General features: G+C 37.9%; 1 protein-coding gene across 2 annotated transcripts in view; it reads right to left on the bottom strand.

The window, feature by feature from the left end:
• Window positions 1-23,793, bottom strand: part of rfx3 (regulatory factor X, 3 (influences HLA class II expression)) — a 40,798-nt gene extending 17,005 nt beyond the window's left edge. For both annotated transcript variants that reach the window (XM_062032190.1, XM_062032191.1), the window contains exons 1-4: window positions 23,612-23,793; window positions 4,765-4,877; window positions 4,596-4,684; window positions 2,272-2,530 (exon numbers count right to left, since the gene is read on the bottom strand). In XM_062032190.1, the coding sequence (XP_061888174.1) occupies window positions 2,272-2,530; window positions 4,596-4,684; window positions 4,765-4,872 (456 nt within the window). In that variant the 5' untranslated portion in view covers window positions 4,873-4,877; window positions 23,612-23,793. The remainder of the gene's footprint in view (window positions 1-2,271; window positions 2,531-4,595; window positions 4,685-4,764; window positions 4,878-23,611) is intronic.
• Between the last annotated feature and the right edge of the window lie 255 nt (window positions 23,794-24,048).

The raw sequence follows: 24,048 nt of genomic DNA, 5'->3' as shown, positions 1-24,048 counted from the left end.
TAGCCACAAAACATATTTTAAGATATTCAGCACTCTGCCATCTAAAGTGGCTAATACATCCCCCCAATTCGTCACGTTTCATGTGTCAGGTAAATTGCAACGACTGGAGTCATATGAATCCCATTCCTACTGCATACTATATCTCATTCCATCTCATCGCAAAGAAACCAGCCAAGGGCTCCCACTAATTCAGCGTTATGGTGACTTGTATTTTTGCAGTACCGGTATTTATCTGCCACACTTGGAAGGTCGGTCCATGAAAATAATGCCTACATTAAACTGGTCCCTGGTGCAAGAAAAGTTGGAGACCCCTGCTCTATGTATGTTTTGTGGTAAAGTGTCCCCCAATAGTAAATGTAATCACAGCCACATAATGAATAGATTAGAATGTAGCAGGGCTATTCAACTGGCGGCCCAGGGGCCAAATCCGGCCCGGGAATGACACTATATCGGCTCAAAACTTAGGAGACAAACATTTTTGCAGCAAATTCCTAAAAAAAATTCCCCCAGTGTACTCCTGAGTCAATATTAATATAAAGTTCCTTTGGTGTCCTCATCACTATTCAAAGGAAGCAAAAAATACAACTCTGAAGCCTTATTATAAATGGTCACACATTAATATAACAATAGGTCTCTTAAAATATGTTTCCTTAATTTAATACATAGTTTTTTATCATTAATGTATGTAACTTTGGCATGTCCCACAAATTGTTTTGTGCACTACAGTAGTTAAATTATATAACATCAATTTCTTTTTACCTGGTTTTATTTTCCACAACCACTTCTTTGATAAAATGAGTCATTATAGTAATTTATATTCTATTTCATAATCATTTTGCACATGTCCCTGGAACATTATGAGCCCAACCTCTCAGGTTGTCAGTGACATTACTACCAACATTGTGTCTTTTAAACGTGGATAGTTGAAAAGTAAGTATTATTTTGACATTTTCATCACATGTAGTTAGTTGTCAAGCTCATTAACATGTCCACTCGGGGGAAAAACTAATACAAAAGCTTTTTAGAAATTTGAAATACATTTGTTAAACGTTATATGGTTAGCTTGCTAAATCAAAGTCCACCATAACCTTATTAAATGCTAAGATTATCCAAAGATGTCCTCTCGGTCATTGGAGGTGTGCTGACAAGGTGGACAAGTGCATTGTTTAGGCCATATGCTGATTGTATTACATATATTACGGCATTTGTAAATGTAAACATAAAACTACATTTTATAACAGTACATATTATACATAGTAAGAGTGGACAATATGCACTTTTCTGGGGATACCAGTTTTAAAAAAAACTATTTTATAAGGCAAGCCTAGTCTAGCTGGAAAGGCAATTTCAAATGTGGGAGTGAACATTTTGAATTGTCTTTTTAAAGGAACGAGCTCAAAAAACCTGAGAAAGCAAGAAGTCAGAAGATATAGAGAATGTTGTGATTCTGACCAGGATAAAAGAAAAAAGAACCCAAAGAAAGCGAGGCACAAATGGAAAACAGTCTGATAGTCTGCTGGGGAAAGAAAGAGTGTCAATGAAAGGAAAGTCAAAGTGAAGTGTAAGCAGCGTGGAAGCACAATATGTGGAATAGCAACAGCAGAATTGAGCAATGTCTCTGCAGATGTTTGCAGATGTGTCCAAGTGTTCTCTCTATAACATTTGATCGATTGATTGCAGGTAGAATGGAACAAAACGGTTTTACTGGTAACTTCTTCCTATATGCGGGAAAAAGGACCTTTTTTTTTTTTTTTTACAGAATTTCCTTGATATGTATTGAATTAATAAGGCTATTTAATGACATATCACAATGTATCCACCCTCTTATGCCATTGTCCACCCTGTCATTTTCATGCCTTATGAAAAAAACAAATTATTTTCACAGGTTTTTGCGCGCATGAACAAGTGAGGGGCAAGGAGTATTGATTACAAGTTTCCTTTCCTATCAACTAATATATTTTTTAGAAAGAGACTACAAGCTTTCTAAAATGTACATGTCATAATTACTATGCTATTACAATGTACTTATTCTACTTTTGAAGTGCAGGGGACATATTTTGCTTGCAGTTTCGTTATCCAAAGTGTGGGAGCTTTACCAACATGCACACTTCACTGGTTTTGGGTTTTGTAGATTGTGTGTCAGTGCTAATTCAGCGTGTCGAGTGTACGACTGCAGGTAAGAAAAGCTCGGCAGATGTGAGCCCCATAAAACACACTATAGATGGGTCTGGAAGTTAAGCGAGACATGAGGCCAGGTGTGGTGCTACTTACAGTAGCCGGGGACGCCCGTGCGGTCTGGGTGGCAGGGTGGGCTCCGGCGTTGTCCATGAGGTAGGCCCCGGAGCCGCCGCTGATAACCTGACCCCCGGTCAGACCCATGCTCATGCCTCCGCTGCCCCCTCCGCCGTTGCTGGCCATGCCGTGGGAGGTGACCACCGTGGACACTTGAGACGAGCTCCCTTGCGTGTCAAAGTAGCTTCCCCCACTGTTCTGGCTGTACAGCTGTGGCTCCGAGTACGAGTAGGTTCGTCTGTCAGGAAGAGAGCAGCGGAAAGAATTTATAAAAGTTTTTTTTTTGCCTTTTAATTTGTTATTAATGGATTTTCTTGACATGTATCTGTCAAGAGAAGTTGTTTGTCCAGTAGATGCTTTCTGGTATTATCGTGACACAAAATAACACTGATGTGCAAGACCCTTACATAAATGCTGCTAATTGCAGATTTTTTTGTGCAGAGTCTGAATCGATCCGAAAGTGTGACCGGGTGAATCTATATAATAATATAATATATATAATAATCTACATATGACAACCTACTCAGTGGCCTAGTGGTTAGAGTGTCCGCCCTGAGATCGGTAGGTTGTGAGTTCAAACCCCGGCTGAGTCCTCACCTCCCAGGGGGTGATCAAGGGTGATGGGTCAAATGCAGAGAATAATTTCGCCACACCTAGTGTGTGCGTGTGACAATCATTGGTACTTTAACTTTTTTAACTTTATAATGATCATGAACTTTATTTTGGACCATTTCTGGAAAAAAATAATAACAATTTCAAAAGATAAATTGTGATACTATTGGAGAGGGTGGGGTGTGGTTTTAAGATAAGGGTCACAGTAAAGGAAAAAAAATGACAAGGGGTTTTGCAACATACATTTGTTTTGCCTCAATTCGCATATCTAAAAAATAATTGTCACTGAAGGCATCAAAACTATGAATGTGGAGTTATGTACTTAACAAAAAAAGGTGAAATAACTAAAAAACATGTTTTATATCCTAGTTTCTTCAAAATAGCCACCCTTTGCTCTGATTACTTTTTTGCACTCTCTTGGCATTTTTTTCAATGAGTTTCAAGAGGTAGTCACCTGAAATGGTTTTCGACCAGTTTTGAAGGAGTTAGCTCATCGAGAGAATGCCAGGAGTGTGCAGAGCAGTAATCAGAGCGAAGGGTGGTTATTTTGAGAAAACTAGAATATAAGACAAGTTTGTTATGTACATAACTCCACATTCATAGTTTTGAAGCCTTCAGTGACAATCTACAATGTAAATAGTCATGAAAATAAAAAAAACACATTGAATGAGAAGGTGTGTCCAAACTTTTGGCCTGTACTGTATATACCGTATTCTTCGGATTATAAATCGCCCCAGAGTATAAATCGCACCGGCCGAAAATGCATAATAAAGAAGGAAAAAAAACATATATAAGTCGCACTGGAGTATAAGTCGCATTTTTTGGGGAAATGTATTTCATAAAATCCAACACCAATAGACATTTGAAAGGCAATTTAAAATAAATAAAGAATAGTGAACAACAGGCTGAATAAGTGTACGTTATATGAGGCATAAATAACCAACTGAGAACGTGCCTGGTATGTTAACGTAACATATTATGGTAAGAGTCATTCAAATAACTATAACATATAGAACATGCTATACGTTTACCAAACAATCTGTCACTCCTAATCGCTAAATCCCATGAAATCTTCTTTCTCGGTGTCGCTTCTAAACAACTCTGCCAACTCCAAAGGTAGACAATGCGGTACTGTACGTCTAGTCTCTTACGTGAATTAGATAAACAATATTATTTGATATTTTACGGTAATGTGTTAATAATTTCACACATAAGTCGCTCCTGAGTATAAATCGCACCCCCGTCCAAACTATGAAAAAAACTGCGACTTATAATCCGAAAAATACGGTAATGTTTAACTATTTAGCATATTTTGGCCAATGTCAGATTGGTTTTAGCGTGTTTTATAAACACAAACGTGAAGAACATCAAACGCCCCACACATCTTTTCATATGCGGCCGGCTCTTGTTGGAAAATGTTTGGACGCCGCTGTCCAAAAGTATTCCATTGAAGCCACCAGTAGCTGGAGTCAAACACGCAAGTCTTAGCTTGTTAGCGGCACCGCGTCGCACCGCCCCTCAGGGGGGAGGGACGCCGCTGAGCCACTTAAAACCACAATCCTACTTCTGGTCATGTTCAGGTGACGGCGCCCCAAATCGCGCTCTGGCCGACGTCATGTGCCAGTGACATGAATGACATGCGTGAAGAGACTCTCCAGAGGTGAGCCGACAGGCTGTAATCCGTGACTCACATGTTGCCATTGGTGTAGACGCTGCCATTTTCCTCCACGTACTGCACCTGTGCTGGGTAAACATGCTGGACCTGTTGAACAGTCTGTGTCTGGAATGCAATGGCCAAGGAACACGTTAAAGATGCAGATCCTGAAATATATATGCGGTGTTCACCCGTGGTGATGTTACCTGTTGCTGTACAGGCAGCTGCTGGGTGGAGCCCGCAGGCTGGACAGGCACGCTGGTCTGGATAGGGACGGTGGAGGTGGAGTCAGCGCCTGCTTCAGGGGTCTGCATGGCGCCTAATTAGACGGACGACATTTACAGCCATGCTAAATGTAGATTCAGGTGCAATGCTGATAAACCTTTCAAGTATGACTACTACCGGAATGACTGCCTATTTTACAACAATTTTAGATTTTCTGTTGAGTGTAATATTCATGAGTGACCTCACTTTCTTATCAGTCCGCATGTATTATTCTCATTTTCTTTGAGTCACTGCACTTGGAAGACCTTCAAAAACCCTGCTTTTGGTATTTGATGCATACACTTTGCAATACTTTATCTACAATGTAGATTATCGTTCTCAGTAATATCCAGGAGTGATGTGACTTCCTGATCCGTCCTCATTTAATATTCCTATTTTTCCCCTTGAGGCATTGTAGGGTTTACTACAATGCATCAAGGGTAAGGGTGGAGGAAAAAACGGTTTTGATATTCCCATTTAGCGATGTATGGACCTAGCCTTCATGCCACCACCTATCAGACTGGCAAAACCAGTTACAGCTCAATAGTAATTACTCATCTTAGCCAGCAATTTGGTTATTGTTAAAAAAACATTTTCGTTGACTACAAAGGATTATCAGTGACACACTAGCAATAAAAAATAGACCAGTGGTTCTCAAACTTTTTTCACCAAGTACCAACTCACAAAACACATGGCTCCCCAAATACCACCATAATGACTAACATTAAAATACAGTAGCGTAGTAGGCCAAAGTATTCATTAAAAACAAGGCAGAGGTTTGAGAGTTTTCCCGAGATTGCCCAAGATACTTGTGGCGGGGGAGGGCGTGGCCATCATGACGTCATCATATAATTTACAATGATAAGATTTTCTTTAAAAAGGCTAAAACAATGTATACCTACATTTAAAAACAAATCTCTTATAATTTAAAATATATATGCTAATGGTAGTTAACATCGTTTCGCTCAAGAACCAAACTTCATGAATGTCTTTTGTGACCAACAAGTACACTACCGTTCAAAAGTTTGGGGTCACATTGAAATGTCCTTATTTTTGAAGGAAAAGCACTGTACTTTTCAATGAAGATAACTTTAAACTAGTCTTAACTTGAAATAAATACACTCTATACATTGCTAATGTGGTAAATGACTATTCTAGCTGCAAATGTCTGGTTTTTGGTGCAATATCTACATAGGTGGATAGAGGCCCATTTCCAGCAGCTATCACTCCAGTGTTCTAATGGTACAATGTGTTTGCTCATTGGCTCAGAAGGCTAATTGATGATTAGAAAACCCTTGTGCAATCATGTTCACACATCTGAAAACAGTTTAGCTCGTTACAGAAGCTACAAAACTGACCTTCATTTGAGCAGATTGAGTTTCTGGAGCATCACATTTGTGGGGTCAATCAAACGCTCAAAATGGCCAGAAAAAGAGAACTTTCATCTGAAACTCGACAGTCTATTCTTGTTTTTAGAAATGAAGGCTATTCCACAAAATTGTTTGGGTGACCCCAAACTTTTGAACGGTAGTGTATGTGCTACAATCACTCTATCACGAAAAAATAAGAGTTGTAGAAATGTTTGGAAACTCAAGACAGCCATGACATTATGTCCTTCACAAGTGTATGTAAACTTTTGACCATGACTGTAAATGACATGTGTAGAGTTACAACGGACTTAAAGTTAGTACTATTTGCTGATGATACAACCATGTTTTGTAATGGAAAGAACACACAGAAGCTAAGAAATTAACAAAACCAAAGAGTTGGTTCGACAAAAACAGACTCTTTAAATCCAAGTAAAACTAAAATAATGATATTCGGTAACAGTAGAAGAGAAAGTCAAACACAAATAGAGTAGACATTGAAAGGATAAAACAAATCACATTTTTGGGTGTAATAGATGAGAAAATGAACTGGCAATCTTATATAAAAAAATATACAACATAAGGTAGCAAAAAATATTTCAACAGCGAAAAATAGTAATATATTCTGGACCAAAAATCACTCCATATTCTTTACTGCTCGCTAGTGTTACCATATCTGAGGCATTGTGCAGAAATATGTGGGAAAAAATTACAAAAGTACACTTCATTTACAAAAAAGGTCAGTTAGAATGATGCATAATGTTGGCTATAGAGAACACTCAAAGCCTTTTGTTTATTGAACTATAACCTGCTACCCAAGAATGTACAACAATTATTCTCAATAAAAGACAAATATAACCTTGGGGAAAAATGTAATTTAAAACATTTGTCAGCACGTACAACACTTATGACCTTTAGTATATCAGTATGTGGAATTAAATTAAGCAAAGAACTCAAACAATGTACTGATATGATCCAGTTTCAGAGGCTGTTCAAATGCAAGTGTTTACAAAGCACAAGGAATAAGAATCCTGATAAACATCTCGAAGCTTATTGAAAAATTAGATAATCTTAATCATCTCATTATGTGAATCATAACTTAAGTATTTAATTATGAGAACTTTATTTGTATATGTATCTAATATTCATTTATTCACTGTTGTGTTAGAGATTGAGTACAAACAAATGCGCAGTTGTACCTACTCAGTGGCCTAGTGGTTAGAGTGTCCGCCCTGAGATCGGTAGGTTGTGAGTTCAAACCCCGGCCGAGTCATACCAAAGACTATGAAAATGGGACCCATTACTTCCCTGCTTGGCACTCCGCATCAAGGGTTAGAATTGGGGGTTAAATCACCAAAAATGATTCCCGGGCGCGGCCACTGCTGCTGCTCACTGCTCCCCTCACCTCCCAGGGGGTGATCGAGGGCGATGGGTCAAATGCAGAGAATAATTTCGCCACACCTAGTGTGTGTGTGACAATCATTGGTACTTTAACTTTTTTAACTTTATAATGATCATGAAGTTTATTTTGTACCATTTCTGGGAAAAAAAAATAGTGGTGACAACTTTAAGATACGGATAACAATTTCAAAAGATAAATTGTGACACTATTGGAGAGGGTGGGGTGTGGTTTTAAGATCAGGGTCACAGTAAAGGAAAAAAAATGACAAGGGGTTTTTCGACATACATTTGTTTTGCCCCAATACACATATCTAAAAATAATTGTCACTGAAGGCATCAAAACTATGAATGAACACATGTGGAGTTATGTACTTAACAAAAAAAGGTGAAATAACTAGTTTCTTCAAAATAGCCACCCTTTGCTCTGATTACTTTTTTGGACACTCTTGGCATTTTTTTCGATTTCACCTGAAATGGTTTTCGACCATTCTTGAAGGAGTTAGCTCATCAAGAGAATGCCAAGAGTGTGCAAAGCAGTAATCAGAGCGAAGGGTGGTTATTTTGAAGAAACTAGAATATAAGACATGTTTTTAGCTATTTCAATTTATTTTGTTATGTACATAACTCCACATTCATAGTTTTGATGCCTTCAGTGACAATCTACAAAGTAAATAGTCATGAAAATAAAGAAAACACATTGAATGAGAAGGTGTGTCCAAACGTTTGGCCTGTACTTTATATAATATTTAACTATTTAGCATATTTTGGCCAATGTCAGAATGGTTTTAGCGTGTTTTATAAACACAAATAGAATATCAAATGCCCTGCACGTCTTTTCATATGCGGCCGGCTCTTGTTGGAAAACAAAATTGCTTTGAAATGAAAAGAGGTAGGATTAAATAAGATCTGTTTCTTCCAACTCCTTTTCGAGCATGCTGTAATGAGAAACTGACAAATATGTGATATATCATATTGTAATTGTATGCATGTTCAAAATAAACTAACACTATAACCATGTTTTGACTCAAAATATTGAAATTGTTCAGTCGGTAGCAGTTTTCTTATGTTCAACGTGGAATGTTGCCCTCTTTCGTACAACAAAGGTTGCCTTTTAAAAGATTTTTTTTTTTTTTTTTACTACTAAACTTCTCAAATGGTAGCACATAATAAGCGAGGTCTGGGCCTCGTAATAACAGGCTCATCCGTCTCGGGCAAATCGATAGCTGCAAAGCACCTGTTCTCTTGCCGTGTGGTACTCAATGTTCTGAGAAGCTCATGCATCAGTGGCACATGGTCCTGTCTCCAGGTCAGCGGCCATAAAGCAAGTTAATATGTAACAAACTCCAAATAGATGCTGCTTCTCCTTGCTTTCTACCTTTAGTTCAGGGGGAAAACAAGGTACAGAGAAGCTCATTTATACCTTTTACTCAACAGATGTTTGGGTAAGAAGATGTCACTTTTTGTCGACTAGTACAGAGTAGAACGCAACACATGCCTGACATTTGTCATCAGTAGTTATTCATGAGCCCCTTCCCCTACTAATAGAGGAATACGACTGCTAAATAGCCATTGCCTCCAGGGGGGGGGGAGGCCACCTCCTCCACATCACAGTTTCCATGAACAAACCTCTCTTGGTTAATTAAGTCGGGTTTCCTTACAGCGTCGACTCTCTCCGGGGACAGTCGCACCCCTCCCGCCCTCTTTCCTTATCTCCAACATCACACTGGCCCTTTTTCTGTGGGCTTTCACTCGCATTAACAGTTAGAGTGGTTGACCTCCAAGTTAGAATACAAAGCAGAGTCAATAATCTTCGCTACTAAAGGTGGAGAAAAGCGAGAGAGAGAGAGAGAGAGAGAGCGTAAAGAAAAAAAAAAAGAAGACTCATTTTCCTGAGCCATACAGAGATTCATCAATGGCGAGCTATTTTCAACACCTCGGGGAGGGTAATTGGCACTCTCACTATCACTGTCAGACATGATGCTGAACATCATGGCGCCTGTTTACATATTTATTACATTCTGTGATGTTGACACAATCATTCGTAATGAAAAAAACTCCTTCACAGGGAAGGAAAAAAAAAAAAAAAGCACCCCTGAACCACAACACATTCCCGGGTTGCCTCACCCCAACCCCCTCCACAAACACTAAACACACCTTCTGCCTCACCATTCAGGCACACACTCCCTTGTGGCCCACTTAAACGCCGTGCTCCGCCGAGCAAGTGCGAGCCCGACAAAGACACACGGGAACAAAAGCGTCCGAGGAGGGCCACGTTTTGGTTTTTCTTTTTGCCCCGCACCCCACACCGCCTCCATTCCCCTTACTAAAAACGATGACGAGCGCAAGGTTCCCCTTTATAAAGAAACAAACAAAAAAAAACACTCGTACTTTTGTTTTTTTTGCAAATTCGTGAGCCGAGTCATGTAATTGAAAATATTAAAGAACTTTGAAAGAGGCGCACACATACCCACCAAGCCAAGGTGACAGCATTGTAGTTAAACAAGGAGACGCTGAAGAAGAAAAAAACATCAGAATAGTCACAGAATTACAAAACTTACAATTTTATCGTATTTTTGTGTGGATACATTTGACATAGTAGAGGGGGAAAAGTTGTAGTTTTTAATGAAAATGAGGTCATAATATGTGAAGGGAAAAAAAAAATATATATATATACACAGTACAGGCCAAAGGTTTGGACACACCTTCTCATTTCAATGTGTTTTCTTTATTTTCATGACTATTTACATTGTAGATTATCACTGAAGGCATCAAAACTATGACACCTGTGAAGTGAAAACCCTTTCAGGTGACTACCTCTTGAAGCTCATCGAGAGAATGCCAGGAGTTTGCAAAGCAGTAATCAGAGCAAAGGGTGGCTATTTTGAAGAAACTAGAATATAAAACATTTTTCCAGTTATTTCACCTTTGTTTGTTAAGTACATAACTCCACATGTGTTCATTCATAGTTTTGATGCTTTCAGTGACAATCTACAATGTAAATAGTCATAAAAATAAAGAAAACACGTTGAATGAGAAGGTGTGTCCAAACTTTTGGCCTGTACTGTGTGTGTATATATATATATATATATATATATATATATATATATATATATACATATATATACATATATATATATATATATATATATATATACATATATATATATACATATATATATACATATATATATATATATACATATATATATACATATATATATATATATACATATATATATATATATATACATATATATATACATATATATATATATATACATATATATACATATATATATATATATATATATATATATATATATATATATATATATATATATATACATATATATATATACATAAAATATTTATTTTATGAGAATAACCGTGAAATTACACTCACAAACTTGTGGTAAAATGGGGAGTTTCTATCACGTTAGAAGTATAAATGTTTGACAAAGAATGAAATATTGACAAAATTATGATTTTTTATTGTAGCATACAAAGAATGAAATATTGACAATATTATGATTTTTTTATTGTAGCATGAGGATTCTTTTATTGAGAAAACCCCCCCAAAAACCTTTAATCTTGCATTTTTCTAACTAGGGATGTAAATTGGGCTGCAACTAACGATTAATTTGATAATCGATTAATCTGTCGATTATTACTTCGATTAATAATCGGATAAAAGAGACAAACTACATTTCTATCCTTTCCAGTATTTTATAGAAAAAAAACCCAGCATACTGGCACCATACTTATTTTGATTGTTTCTCAGCTGTTTGTACATGTTGCAGTTTATAAATAAAGGTTTATAAAAAATTAAAAATAAATTAAAAATTGCCTCTGCGCATGCACATAGCATAGACCCAACGAATCGATGTCTAAATTAATCGCCAACTATTTTTATAATCAATTTTAATCGATTAGTTGTTGCAGTCCTAGATGTAACGTGTCCATGCACTAAATTAGTACGATTTGTCAAATAGATCCGCTCTAAATAAGCATCCTACAACCCATGGAAACACTTTAATCTGATCGTGTTCAGTTTTTGGAAAACGAGCAACACAGCTGGATAGTGCGATGGAAAACCAGATCTCTCGAGTGGGTGTGTGCCGCCGCAGGGGACCCTTTATATCGCGCATGCGCCAGTCTCAACGCTTGGCTTATAATCCAGAAGCAGATTCCGGCAAATAAAAAAGGTAACAATTTCAGTAAAGAGGAAACTGTTTATTTGCTTCACAAATTAAAATGATGTAAAATTTTGAAGTGCATCAAATGGGAGAAAAAAAGCTAAGGAAATGTACGATACCGCAGCTTCATTCAGACTCACGATGAGTGAGACGTAAGATAATGAAGCAGGAATATTGCAAGGCAAAAAAAAGAAAGTGCACACAAACCTTTTTGTGCTGCATTTGCTAGGCTGTTGACTTGTAAGAAGTCGCAGATGCCTGGTGTGACGTCTTAAGTCAACCGGAAAAGCAATACATTAATCCGCGCTAAAAGGGGAAAAAAGCGCCCCGAATGTACAGAAGGCACATGGCGTATGACCAGTAGTCATATGAGAGAGTGCATAGACACAGGGACTTCAAATGTAGGTGTGAGAATACAAAAAAATCAACTATTTGAGAAACCAGACTAATTTAGTGCATGGAAACATAGTCAATGTGAACATTTCATATCACAGTTATTGTGACTAAAACGGTTATCATTATTATGGCTGTTTTGTTGAATGTACTCAAAAAGTACTTACACACACGCTGAAATCTTTTGACTTTTTTTAAATAACTAAAATAAAAAACGGGCGTTTTGTTGTCCTACTCTGTTCAGCGGTCCTTGAACACACCTGTGTCATATTCCCCTGAGTATAAATCGATTTCTCCGTTCTAAGACAGCACAGCTTGTATTTTCAATATACACAATTGAATATATCTTTGTCATTTAGACAGAAATGTGTTCAGTTTAAATTGGAGTATGTCGTGTCTAAATGTGGAAAGACATTAAGGTCACTTGTATTTATGTTAGCATTTAAGCTAGCGAGCTAGCGCCATGAGTTTACCAAAGTGCGGCTATCAATCACAGTTTTTCCATAATTTAAATTTAAACTAACTGTCGGGAGTTTTATAGCAGTTATCATTAATACTGTTTATTGCTAAATCCCGAATTTCTACTAACATTATGATTTTTTTCTTGCAACATTACAACTCTTAATAAAACAACTTATCGCACATTTCAATTCTAACATTACAATTTTTTTCTTGTAATGTTATGACTTTTCCTCCAATATAATCTATTTTTTTGTAAAATATTGTGACTATTCCTTTTTTCCTTCCAGCATTTAAAAAAAAATAATTATCATTATAACATCATTATCATTTCAGCACATCCGAACTTTGTTGTTAAACATTAAGATTTTTTTTCTCATACCATTGCAACACTATTTATAAATAAATACATTAATGAATGAAAAGAAGGCTGTATTCTTGCTATGACTTTTTTCTTGTCGTATGGCCACTTAATTCTCTGCAACTTCATTCACGTCAATGCAATTTTTTCATGCTATGCCTTGTTTTTAAAATAATATAATGGGACTATTCTTTTGAATTTCTGATTCTTTTCTTGTAATATTGCAACTTTATTCTTACAAGACTCAGTCCTTTTGAGCAGTATGTCCTTGGCAATAGGCACACTGCAGAAAAGTTCAACAGAATACGCAGAATATTACCCCACAGACCGGTTTGAACAAATACTTTCCTATTGGAACCAAAAAAATGTCAGATTAAAATAAATACCAAAAAAAATCCTGACTCATGCGATCATGAAATACTGTTCAGTTTAATTGGCAGATGTGGCTTCGGGCCAGGACGCCATCTCTCCGAATTCAGCAAGGATCTAAAATGCCTGTTTTGCAGAGGAACACGAAAAGCAAACAAATACAAGCTGCATTCTGCTGAGCCATGAAAATGGATGACTGAATAATTGAATTAATCAGGCCCTCTTTTAGTGATTGGAAATGCAACGAGATCCTGCTGGCAGGTGGCACGCCGCTATTCCTGCAGACAACAGGTAAGCGGTAACATGATCTGATAACTAGCAGTTGACTGTAGAAAAGTGGGGTTCAATACTTATCCCATTTTGGGCATGTAAATGCCAACAGATCAATATGTTTATTTCGGAACATGGTACTTTAACCTAATTGTTTTGATTTAATGCGGTCTACTTGCACTATCGTTGCAGGTCTTAGGCGGTCTCGCTGCGACCTGAGGAGGTGCACCTGTACTCCCTATCACCTGCTCTTCCTTCCCCTGATGGGAAATAGGAGGTAGCAGCTGCACAATACACCCACAAAATCATTGTGATGCAACAATACGCCAACAAGACCAATCTAGGGAATATTGACGATACAAGGACAGAATATAAACCCTTAAAAAACATTCAAAAATGTACCCCAAATTGAAAAAAACTGCTATAAAAACATTATTTTTAGCACTTCCCATGATTCCATCTCTTAAGACTACTTATCAAATAATTATAATTTGTTCTTCCAAACAGTTTTTATTGACCGAACTCTAGCTCGGCCCACTCCCTAAAAAATACATTTTGAAACTTTTAGCCTATTATTATTATAAACCTCTGGGATTGATGGATTGACATAAATGTAGATTTTCAGTCATTTCTTTTTTTCTACAGTTTTAGATGTGTGGTCTGCCTAAAAACTGCTGTAAAAATGTTACGTTTTCCCACACTTTAAAGAGTCTATCTTTTAAAACTATTTCTGTCTGCCTGAGATATATACATAGAGTATTCATTATATTTGGGGGATTTGAACACTTTAAAGGCCAGTATGTTTACATGATCCCTCTTTAAAAAAAAGACAAAAAAAAAACAAGCTGAAGTGAACAGTCAACTTTTGTTTTTTTACACAGTAGCAAGACACCATGGCAGAAAACCGTAAAAAAAAAAAGTTTTTGCTGCATGCTTTGAGTGGGAAGAAGTAGCACCATCTAGTGGACGAATATGTTATGTTAGAAATAAAAGTTTGCAACGTCCTTCTCAAATAGTGGGGCGTGTGTGACATGCTTTATCAGTATCATGCTTCAAACCCCGCTTTAAAAAACTGTGCACTACTAAACATTTTAGCCATTAATCTTGACTTCCTAATTTTAATTTATTTAAATAAATAAAAAATCAGCACAAATTGTTGAAATAATTTTTGTTTTGTAGCTTCAAGTGTTTTATATATTGTGCTCAAGTTAATGTTGCAGATCAATTTGAATGTATTATTAATCATTCAGATTATTTTATTTTTCAGTATCAAATTGCTCAAGACAGTCAAAATAAAAAATTTTATAGTTAAAAAAAACATTTATTTTTTATTTTCAGGCAAATTGATGCACATTAGATATTATCTGTAACAGACTAAACAAACAATGTTAACAAAGGTATTCTTTGTTGTAAGTTTACATTTATTTTTTTATTTTGTTTACTTTTACTGTTAATAAGGATACAATGTTATGCAGAGGTGTACTTACAACACATTTAAAATAATTGAAGCACTGATTTTATAAAATAAGTGTGGAATCAAAAATAGCATTTTCAATAGAAATGTTTTGCCACAAAGTGCAAATGTGTAATTTGTTTTGTGTAGTCTTGCCATTTTAAGCTAATTTAAAGAAAGGCAGTGACAATTAAAAAATGTATTTAATCAAACTTCACAAAATATCCCTCTTATAGGTTAAAAATATATATATCAAGTGAATTATTCATAGGGCTGGGACAATAAAACGATAGCAATATATATCATGATAGACAATATCAATGAAAAATGCGTTTGATAAATATATTTTTTTTTTAGTTGGAAAAAACGGAAATGATGAAGCAAGGTTGGTTGCATGAACAAAGGCATTCACACTGATAAACTAGCAAAACAGGAAGTGATCATTGAGCAATGGGAAGGACACGCTAACAGCCAATCACGTAACAGTATGAAGTTCGGTTGCGCCATCTTGTTGTCTCGCTGATGATTCTCTGCATGGCGTGAGAAGAGAAAGTAAAACTGAGCGCTGTAGAGAGTGAAGAAATTGAGGATAAAACAGGAAAAGTCACCTCCACAGTTTGGCAGTTTTTTCCTATTATTATTATTATTTTTAACAGACCGTAGTCCTTAGCCGCTCTCACATCTTTCTTTTCAACCCCTGCCTGTTCCCTATTCAGTTATCAAAAAACAGGTAGGAGCCAAAGTGCAGGACTGGTCATACCACAGACTATAAAAATGGGACCCATTACCTCCCTGCTTGGAACTCAGCATCACGGGTTGGAATTGGGGGGAGAATTACCAAATGATTCCCGGGCGCGGTGTGACAATCATTGGCACTTTAACTTTATATAAATAGAATACATTACAAAATATAACAAATGTGCTTCTTTAAAAGAATAATTTAAAACTATTTTTAAAATAATAATTACTGCATAAAATTTATTATTTTCCATACTTAAATAAGAAAAACAGACCAAATTAAATGTTACACAGCTGTTACTTCCTAACACGACACTTGCAGATAACAGTTCCTCTCAGGTTTCTCCATGTTTACATTTTCACACTATGCACTATTGCGATGCACTTTATTGAGCATTTCTTACACACTCATTATTTTGCACCTACATTTTGAGAGATTATTATGGTGTTCATTGTGATTTTGTTTAATGCTTTTGACGACATTTGCTTTTCTTTCCGCCTTGATAGCTGAGGGATCACAATCAGAGGAAGGTTACATTTAAAATAAAATGTTTACATTTAATATCCTGGTCCTTATTTTCGATAGTTTAAAAAAAAGGATCAATAATCATTGATATCGACAAATAAAAATTGTGATTCAGCCATATCATCCAGCCCTAATTATTTTGAACTAACCCAAATATATACTTCTCCCTCTGTGTGTTGTTGTGTTTTTTTAACACCTATGGCTGTATCCTGACAGACAAGTGCACAATTAGGTGAGCATTACTCGTTACATATGATTCATTGGATCTCATTAGATCGGTGGTTTTCAAAGTGTGAGGCACCTAGAAGACCTCTGGGATTGAGCAACAGCTTCAACAAAAAAAACAACTAACATGTTCAAACCTGCTAAGAAAACTCACAGTTACGTTTTAATCGGCAACATTTATAGATTTTTTACCAAACGTTGACAGAATAAAAAAATGGGGTGAGCAAAAAAACAAAAAAAAACCACCACATATGAAGCTAAGTCATTATGTTTCTGTCACTGTGCCACACTTTGAACAACCCCTGCATTGGACCAGTGTTTTTCAACCTTTTTTTCTGAGCCAAGGCACATTTTTTTCCCTGAAAAAATCCTGAGGCACAACACCAGCAGAAATCATAAACAAATGAAACGCAGCAGCTGATATTGACAGTGAAAAGTTGTTCTCGCAATTGTTGGATATTAATTCAAACCATAACCAAGCATGCATCACTATAGCTCTTGTCTCAAAGTAGGTGTACTGTCACCACCTGTCACATCACACCGTGACTTATTTGGAGTTTTTTGCTGTTTTGTGTAGTGTTTTAGTTCTTGTCTTGCACTCCTATTTTGGTGGCTTTTTCTCTTTTGATAGTATTTTCCTGTAGCAGTTTCATGTTTTCCTTTGAGCGCTATTCCCCGCACCTGCTTTGTTTTTGCAATCAAGACTATTTAAGTTGTGCGGCCGCTAGGGGTGTAACGGTACACAAAAATTTCGGTTCGGTACGTACCTCAGTTTAGAGGTCACGGTTCGGTTCATTTTCGGTATAGTAAGAAAACAACAAAATATACATTTTTGGGTTATTTATTTACCAAATTTGCAAAATCTTCCACCAAAAATATTTTTCTTAGTGGAGTATTTAAAGTGATATTTGATAGGTCAATAATTCATAATAACATTGATTTTGTTTCAATATTATGTTTTGAGCAATGACAGTTTGAAATAAAAAAAAACAGCTTTGTTTTATTAGTCAACATTGCAACTTTTTCTAAATTATATTTAACCTTTAAGCTTTTTTATTTCACTTTTGTTATGTTTTTGTTTATTTTAATAGTATTTTTAGAATGTGCCGTGGGCCTTTAAAACATTAGCTGTGGGCCGCAAATGGCCTCCGGGACACACTTTTGACACCCCTGCTATAGATAATAAAAAATGTAATATATGGATAAAAAGCAGAGCCTGGCGACGTATGCACGTTTATCATAACTCTCTCGCTCTCTCTGTCTCTGCCCCTCCCTCACGAATGCTGCTGCATGCACAATTTGTTTTGTTTTTAACCCCTTCTTAACCCTGAACGTACATTGAAAATACATGCAACCCTAACTAAAAATGCCGGACATTTGAGGCATTTAAGAAACTCCGCCCTGACAAAAGAGGACATGTCCGGTGAAAAGAGGACGTATGGTCAGCCTATCGTAGCCCTTTAGCTGCTAGCATGCTGTGTGTTGTGCCTCGGTGTGCATTGTTTACACAACGTGTGTTACGCTACTTAATATGTCCGTGTGGAAACTCGTTCGGTACACCTCCGAACCGAACCGGAACCCCCGTACCGAAACGGTTCAATACAAATACACGTACCGTTACACCCCTAGCGGCCGCTATCCTTCTTTGTGGGGACATTGTTGATTGTCATGTCATGTACGGATGTACTTTGTGGACGCCGTCTATGCTCCATACGCTGTAAGTCTTTGCTGTCGTCCAGCATTCTGTTTTTGTTTACTTTGCAGCCAGTTCAGTTTTAGTTTTGTTTTGCATAGCTATCCCTAAGCTTCAATGCCTTTTCTTAGCGGCACTCGCCTTTTGTTCATTTTTGGTTGAAGTGTTAAATACCTTTTTACCTACATGCTGCCTCCCGCATATTGTGATCATGACAAACCATGTTCCTGACATCTACCAAGCAATTAGCTATCTGCTGCCACCTACTGATATGGAAGAGTATTACACGGTTACTCTGCCGAGCTATAGACAGCGCCGACACTCAACAACGGCACATTTGCGGATTATAATTACTGGTTTGCAAAAAATATTTTTAACCCAATTAGGTGAAATGGCATAATCTCCCACGGCACACCAGACTGTATCTCATGGCACACTAGTTGAAAAACACTGCATTAGACAGTGCAGGGGTGCCTAATGAAGTGGCCTCGTCCTTTACACACATTCAACAGACATTTAATTTAAAAATAAAAAGATATGCCACAGGAAGGCACATTCATGCTAACTTAGCCTGGTGTTACCAGCTAGCTCAGTGTTTTTCAACCACTAGTGTGCCGTGGGAGATTATGTCATTTCACCTAATTGGGTTAAAAATATTTTTTGCAAAACAGTAATTATAATCCGCAAATGTGCCGTTGTTGAGTGTTTGGGCTGTCTAGAGCTCGGCAGAGTAACCGTGTAATACACATTATTTGCAGATTATAATTATTGATTTGCAAAAAAAAACAACATTGGACCAATTAGGTGAAGTTGGGAGAGTGGCCGTGCCAGCAATCTGAGGGTTACTGGTTCAATCCCCACCTTCTACCACCCTAGTCACGTCCGTTGTGTCCTTGATAGAGATGTCCGATAATATCAGACTGCCGATATTATCGGCCGATAAATGCTTTAAAATGTAATATCGGAAATTATCGGTAATTCCACGACTGTATATATCGTGTCAGTTGATATCAGCATCGGTAATTAAAAGTTGGACAATATCGGAATATCGGATATCGGCAAAAAAGCCATTATCGGACATCCCTAGTCCTTGAGCAAGACACTTTACCCTTGCTCCTGATGGCTCCTGGTTAGCGCCTCGCATGGCAGCTCCCGCCATCAGTGTGTGAATGGGTGAATGTGGAAATAGTCTCAAAGCGCTTTGAGTTCCTTAAAAAAAAAAAAAAAGGTAGAAAAGCGCTATACAAGTACAACCCATTTACCAATCCAAGCCACTTTATTCATATAGCGCATTTAAACAACAAAAATGTTTCCAAAGTGCTGCACAACAATATTAAAAACAATATTCAAATATTAACTTTAGCTCCACCAATGACTGAATAAAAACAAAAAATAAATATAAAACCAATATAAAAATAAATATGATTAAAAACGATGTTAAAGGGTAAAACCAATTAAAACAGTAAATAGAAATCAAAATTTATTTAAAAAAAACAGAGGACAGAGGACCACACAACTCACGTAGTGTTAAAAGCCGAAGAATAAAAGTGGGTTTTAGGACGAGACTTAAAACACTCCACTGTGGGAGCAGTTCGAACATGGAGGGGCAGAGTGTTCCAGAGCTCAGGGTCGACCACAGAGAAGGCCCTGTCTACCCTAGATTTAAGTCTGGTCTTGGGCACCACGAGCTGGAGCTGGCTCTCGGACCTCAGAGCGCGCGCAGGAGTGTAAATTTGGATGAGGTCTGCGATATAATGAGTTGCCAGTCCATGTAAAGCTTTAAAATCAATTCTAAAATGAACAGGGAGCCGGTGCAAACTCTGAAGAATTGGGATTATATGCTGGCGTTTCCTGGCCCCTGTTAAAAGCCGTGCTGCCGCGTTCTGGACTAACTGCAACCGGGAGAGAGCTTTTTGCAGTAGTCCAGGCGACTTGTTCAAAAAGGTTAAAAGATAAAAACGGTTTTACTTTTACTAAAAGACGAAGATGATAAAAACACAATTTTAAAACGCCATTGACTTGTTTGTCAAGTTTTAAAATCGCTATACCAAGTTGCATAATTTCCCACGGCCCACCAGACAATATCTCACGGCACAGTGGTTGAAAAACACTGAGCTAGCTTATAGGGATGATACTCGAAACCGGTTTTCCCGGTTGTTCGATAAGAAAAGAACCGAGTCTTCGGACTCGAATCCCTTTATGAGAACCGGTACCCGTTATCGAGACCACTATAGTAAAGAAAAAGAGTTGGTTCTTTATTCGAATCCCGTCCCGACCAGAAATGCCCCGTGGGACATCACAAGAAATGACGTCACGTAGCTCAGTCATTAGGCGCAGATAGCGAAAGCAGGAAAAACAATGGACCGGAAAAAGCGCTCCAAGGTGTAATAAAGTTCAAAACAAAAGATATAATCCAATGAATAACTTTACTGAGAGATTTGAGCAGGGTACAAACACATGACGAACACTTTTACGACCAACCGGAAACATAGCAACCAGGCTAGCAAAGCACCTCCTTTACGGCAGCTGTCGCAACGTTCTTAAAGCAAACGCAGCACGTACATATATATATACACAACACATCTCCCTTTTTTAACTTTTGTTTTTCTTTCCTTGTAAACAAAACAAAATCACACTGTATATGTGTTGTCTGTCTAATTATAAGTAATGCAGACGAGGCGTGTTGGCTGAGTTTTTGACGTTTATTTTCACAGCGTGATCATAACCTCATTCTTAGCTGCCGGCGTGACGACATGCAACAACACTTTTCGGGGTTACCGCGCATGCTGGTCACTCCCGTTGCATGCTGGGTAGTGTAGTTGTTATATTCCCTAGCCTAGCTCATAACATCACATCTTTCCCCGTATAAAGAAATAATATTAACTCAATAAAGTGTTTTTTTTTTTTTTTTAGCTTTATAGGCCTACTGAAATGTGATTTTCTTATTTAAACGGGGATAGCAGGTCCATTCTATGTGTCATACCTAATAATTTCGCGATATTGCCATATTTTTGCTGAAAGGATTTAGTAGAGAACATCGACGATAAAGTTCGCAACTTTTGGTCGCTTTGCCTGTATCGGAAGTAGCGTGACGTCACAGGTTGTGGAGCTCCTCACATCTTCACATTGTTTACAATCATGGCCACCAGCAGCGAGAGCGATTCGGACCGAGAAAGCGACGATTACCCCATTAATTTGAGCGAGGATGAAAGATTTGTGGATGAGGAAAGTGAGAGTGAAGGATTAGAGGGCAGTGGAAGCAATTCAGATAGGGAAGATGCTGTGAGAGACGGGTGCGACCTGATATTCAGCTGGGAATGACTAAAACAGTAAATAAACACAAGACATATATATACTCTATTAGCCACAACACAACCAGGCTTATATTTATATATGCCACAAATTAATCCACATAACAAACACCTCCCCCCTCCCGTCCATACAACCCGCCAATACAAATCAAACACCCGCACAACACACTCAATCCCACAGCCCAAAGTACCGTTCACTTCCGCAAAGTTCATACAGCACATACATTTCCCCAAAGTCACGTACGTGACATGCACGTAGCGGCATGCACGTACGGGCAAGCGATCAAATGTTTGGAAGCCTCAGCTGCGTACTCACGGTAGCGTGTATCCAACTCAAAGTCCTCCTGGTAAGAGTCTCTGTTGTCCCAGTTCTCTACGTGTTTGTGTTGCTGCAGCCGGCCGCTAATACACCGCTTCCCACCTACAGCTTTCTTCTTTGCTGTCTTCATTGTTCATTAAACAAATTGCAAAAGATTCACCAACACAGTTGTCCAGAATACTGTGGAATTTTGCGATGAAAACAGACGACTTAATAGCTGGCCACAATGGTGTCCCAAAATGTCCTCTACAATCCGTGACGTCACGCGCAAACGTCATCATACCGAGACGTTTTCAGCAGGATATTTCGCGGGAAATTTAAAATTGCACTTTACTAATCCAACCCGGCCGTATTGGCATGTGTTGCAATGTTAAGATTTCATCATTGATATATAAACTATCAGACTGCGTGGTCGGTAGTAGTGGGTTTCAGTAGGCCTTTAACTTTTAATTTTTTAGCATTGTAACCACATTTGCAAACAACTTTTCTCTTCATAGAATTTTCTTTCAATAAAGAAATAAAGTGCAACAATGCCAAAGCATCATAACAAACAGTTATGTCAAATAGCAGCAGAAGTGCACTTTTTGGAGAGCTGTATTTTCAGTTTTGTGCCCAAGGGACTGATTTTATTTAACACTAAATTATTATAGTGTTATATATTATTATTAGTATTATATATTATTTATACACTTATAGTGATCACAGAGACAGGTTTTTTTGTGTTACTGTATATTTGTTTTTCTGAAAAATCCCACTTAATATACTTTGGGTAACAACAGTCAATATTTATTTATTTTATTTTTTTTAGGGGGGGTAACAGTCAATATTTATTTATTTATTAGATTTTATTTTTTTCTTATATAATATAAGTGAGCTTTTGTTAAACCAAATATTGTGGGTTTTTTTCTCCATATACAACAACCTATCTGGGCTCGATAAGAGAATCGATAAGGAATCGGTTAGATAAGAGGATTCGATAATAGGCTCGAACTCGATAATTTCTTATCAAACATCATCCCTACTAGCTTATCACCATCTGATGCCACAAAAGAGGGGCAGGTGGAGAGAGAAAGAGAGAGAGAGAGAAAGAGAGAGAGAGAGAGCTAGCGCTGCTATCTTGCTCTCCCCTCAAGACAAAAGGGAAAGTAATGGCTTAGCTATTATCAAAGACAAGTCATCCCAGCTCAGGTCGCTTTGCTTTTTTAAGTATTTGAGTAAAAATGTCACATTGGCTCCCAAATAAGGGGGCTGATTGTGACAGGGGTGGGCAATCCAGGCGTTAGCAGCAGGCAGAGACACCTGCTCCAGCTGACCAGCTAGCATCCAAGAGGGGGGTGAGGGGGGGCGGGAGCTAGCGCCCGTAGCTAGCAAGTTGATTTTCGGCCGAATGTAAAGTTAAAACACATTCCTCACACATAAGCCACGGAGATAAGTCGGCGGTCGAACACGACTACATTGTCCGCTTAGGTGTCGCCGGCGCGCTGGGGGGGCGGGGGGGGGGGGAGATTCAGAACAACCGCGGCGGTGTTAGCATGGAGGCTAACACGTTACAAAGAAACACCCTCGCTAGCCAAACTGCTACCCGAGCCTCCGCGCTCACACGCCGGACAAAAACACTCTCACGCACCGCCTGCAGGTGAGAACAACCAGCCGGTAAGTGGAGTTTAAAAACAAACCCCCCCAAAAAAACAAAAAGATGTTTCCAAACCTGAGCTGTGGACTGGCGGATGAGTATGAGGATGGTGGAGGAGGCGGTGGTAAATGATGAAGCGAGAGGTTGTTGTTGGTGGGTTACAGTCTCCAGGACTACGGTGACTATGGCGCTGCTGCCTCACCGGGCAACAGTTGCTAGAAAACTCACCGACAACTGGGAGGAGATTATCTTGCACTTCGCGGAAATGAAACCAAGAGGAAAACACCCACGGAACACGCCTTTTTTTTTTCTTTTTTTTTTAAAATCCTTTTTATACTCCAAAATTATCGTACAAAGCGAGGTGATTTATTCATTCGTCATTTTTATCAGCCAACTGGTGTCATTATCAGACTGGCGCTTTCTGTTCATCACAACAAAACATGATTAAGATACTTAAAATCCACTCACACATTTGACCCTAATTACAAAAAAAGGCAGCTTCCCAAAAACAG

This window comes from Entelurus aequoreus, linkage group LG21 (genome assembly GCF_033978785.1).
Source record: "Entelurus aequoreus isolate RoL-2023_Sb linkage group LG21, RoL_Eaeq_v1.1, whole genome shotgun sequence".
NCBI lineage: Eukaryota > Metazoa > Chordata > Actinopteri > Syngnathiformes > Syngnathidae > Entelurus > Entelurus aequoreus.
The sequence above is the reverse complement of the archived record's forward strand: the minus strand, read 5'-3'. Positions and strand labels throughout refer to the sequence as shown.